The sequence below is a fragment of the Colobus angolensis genome, unplaced genomic scaffold (assembly GCF_000951035.1).
Source record: "Colobus angolensis palliatus isolate OR3802 unplaced genomic scaffold, Cang.pa_1.0 Scaffold770, whole genome shotgun sequence".
NCBI lineage: Eukaryota > Metazoa > Chordata > Mammalia > Primates > Cercopithecidae > Colobus > Colobus angolensis.
The window spans coordinates 41,970-43,041 of NW_012121488.1; the positions used below are offsets into that span (position 1 = coordinate 41,970).

The 1,072-nt window shown below is 47.1% G+C and overlaps 1 protein-coding gene across 1 annotated transcript in view; it reads right to left on the minus strand.

Annotated features, from left to right (window-relative positions):
* LOC105502140 (liver carboxylesterase 1-like) overlaps positions 1–1,072 on the minus strand; it is a gene marked incomplete at both ends in the record, with an annotated part of 64,082 nt that overhangs the window by 35,345 nt on the left and 27,665 nt on the right. The window contains one exon of the mRNA XM_011928515.1: positions 126–208. Coding sequence (XP_011783905.1) covers positions 126–208 — 83 coding nt within the window. The remainder of the gene's footprint in view (positions 1–125; positions 209–1,072) is intronic.

Here is a 1,072-nt window from a genome sequence, read left to right on the forward strand (position 1 = left end):
AAATGGGCTTATATCCAGAAACTCAAGCATTGCAAAGATTACAAGAATTTTTTTTTGGGAGAAGCTGTGGCAGTATTTTGCAGTTTGTGTGTGTGTGCGTGTGTGTGTGTGGCTGGGATCCTTACAGTGGTCAGTGACATGGAGAGCCAAGGTTTCTGCCAGACCAGAATGGAGGACTCTGGAGAAGAGGATGTAGACCTCCCAAGTACTGCCATGTGTCACAGATGACACTGACAGCCTTAGATCCTGCCTTCATGGCTTTGGTCTTTGGTAGAACCTCTGAAATCCTTCTGAGGGGCGAACTGCACATCTCTACGCACATAACATTTCTTCCCAAACCTCTGCACTCAGAGACTCAACCAAACTCTAGCATCGCTTATAGCAGCTTAACGCTGTGTCCCTAGAATGACCCCAGTATCCTTAACATACCTGCCTGGGAAGGCTCAACCCTGCCAGGACAATTTACTCTGCTCCAACCAAAACCTGGAGAGAAGCAGACAAGACCCTTGAACCCAACTAGAGCAGTTACTTTAGAAAGCCTGCAATGATAAACCCTTTCTCTGTCCTTTGGGATATGAATCTACCACCCAACCCTGTTTCCTGGAGGACCTGAGAGCCTTCTCTTTGCAATGCAAACATTCAGGGAGCTCACTCCTGATCTTCCCAGTCCCTGTGGAAGGAGTAGAGCCTGACTTCAGTGAGTTCTTCCTGCAGTCTAACGCATGGCTTCCTGTCCTGAAGATAAGTTTGTTTCTGCCCCAGGTGAGCCAGGATGAAGATATCCAGGTGGCCTAGCCACATGGACCAAGCCTCTCCCCACAGACCACAGTGTGTTTCCCTTGTCACACCTGGCCTATGAAATACTGTCAGGCTTTTGTTTCGGGGATGTGAGTCCAGTCCATGCTGGACTGTTTTCCCTATTGCAATCATGTTACTGAATAAACCCGTCCTACAGCTTTAACCAGGGTCAGCTTTGTTTATCTTCAACTGGAAGGAGAACCCATCTTTACTTTTAGAAGCCAATCACTTTTTCCATTTATTTGTTTCCATCTTTTATTTGAGGTTTGGGGGT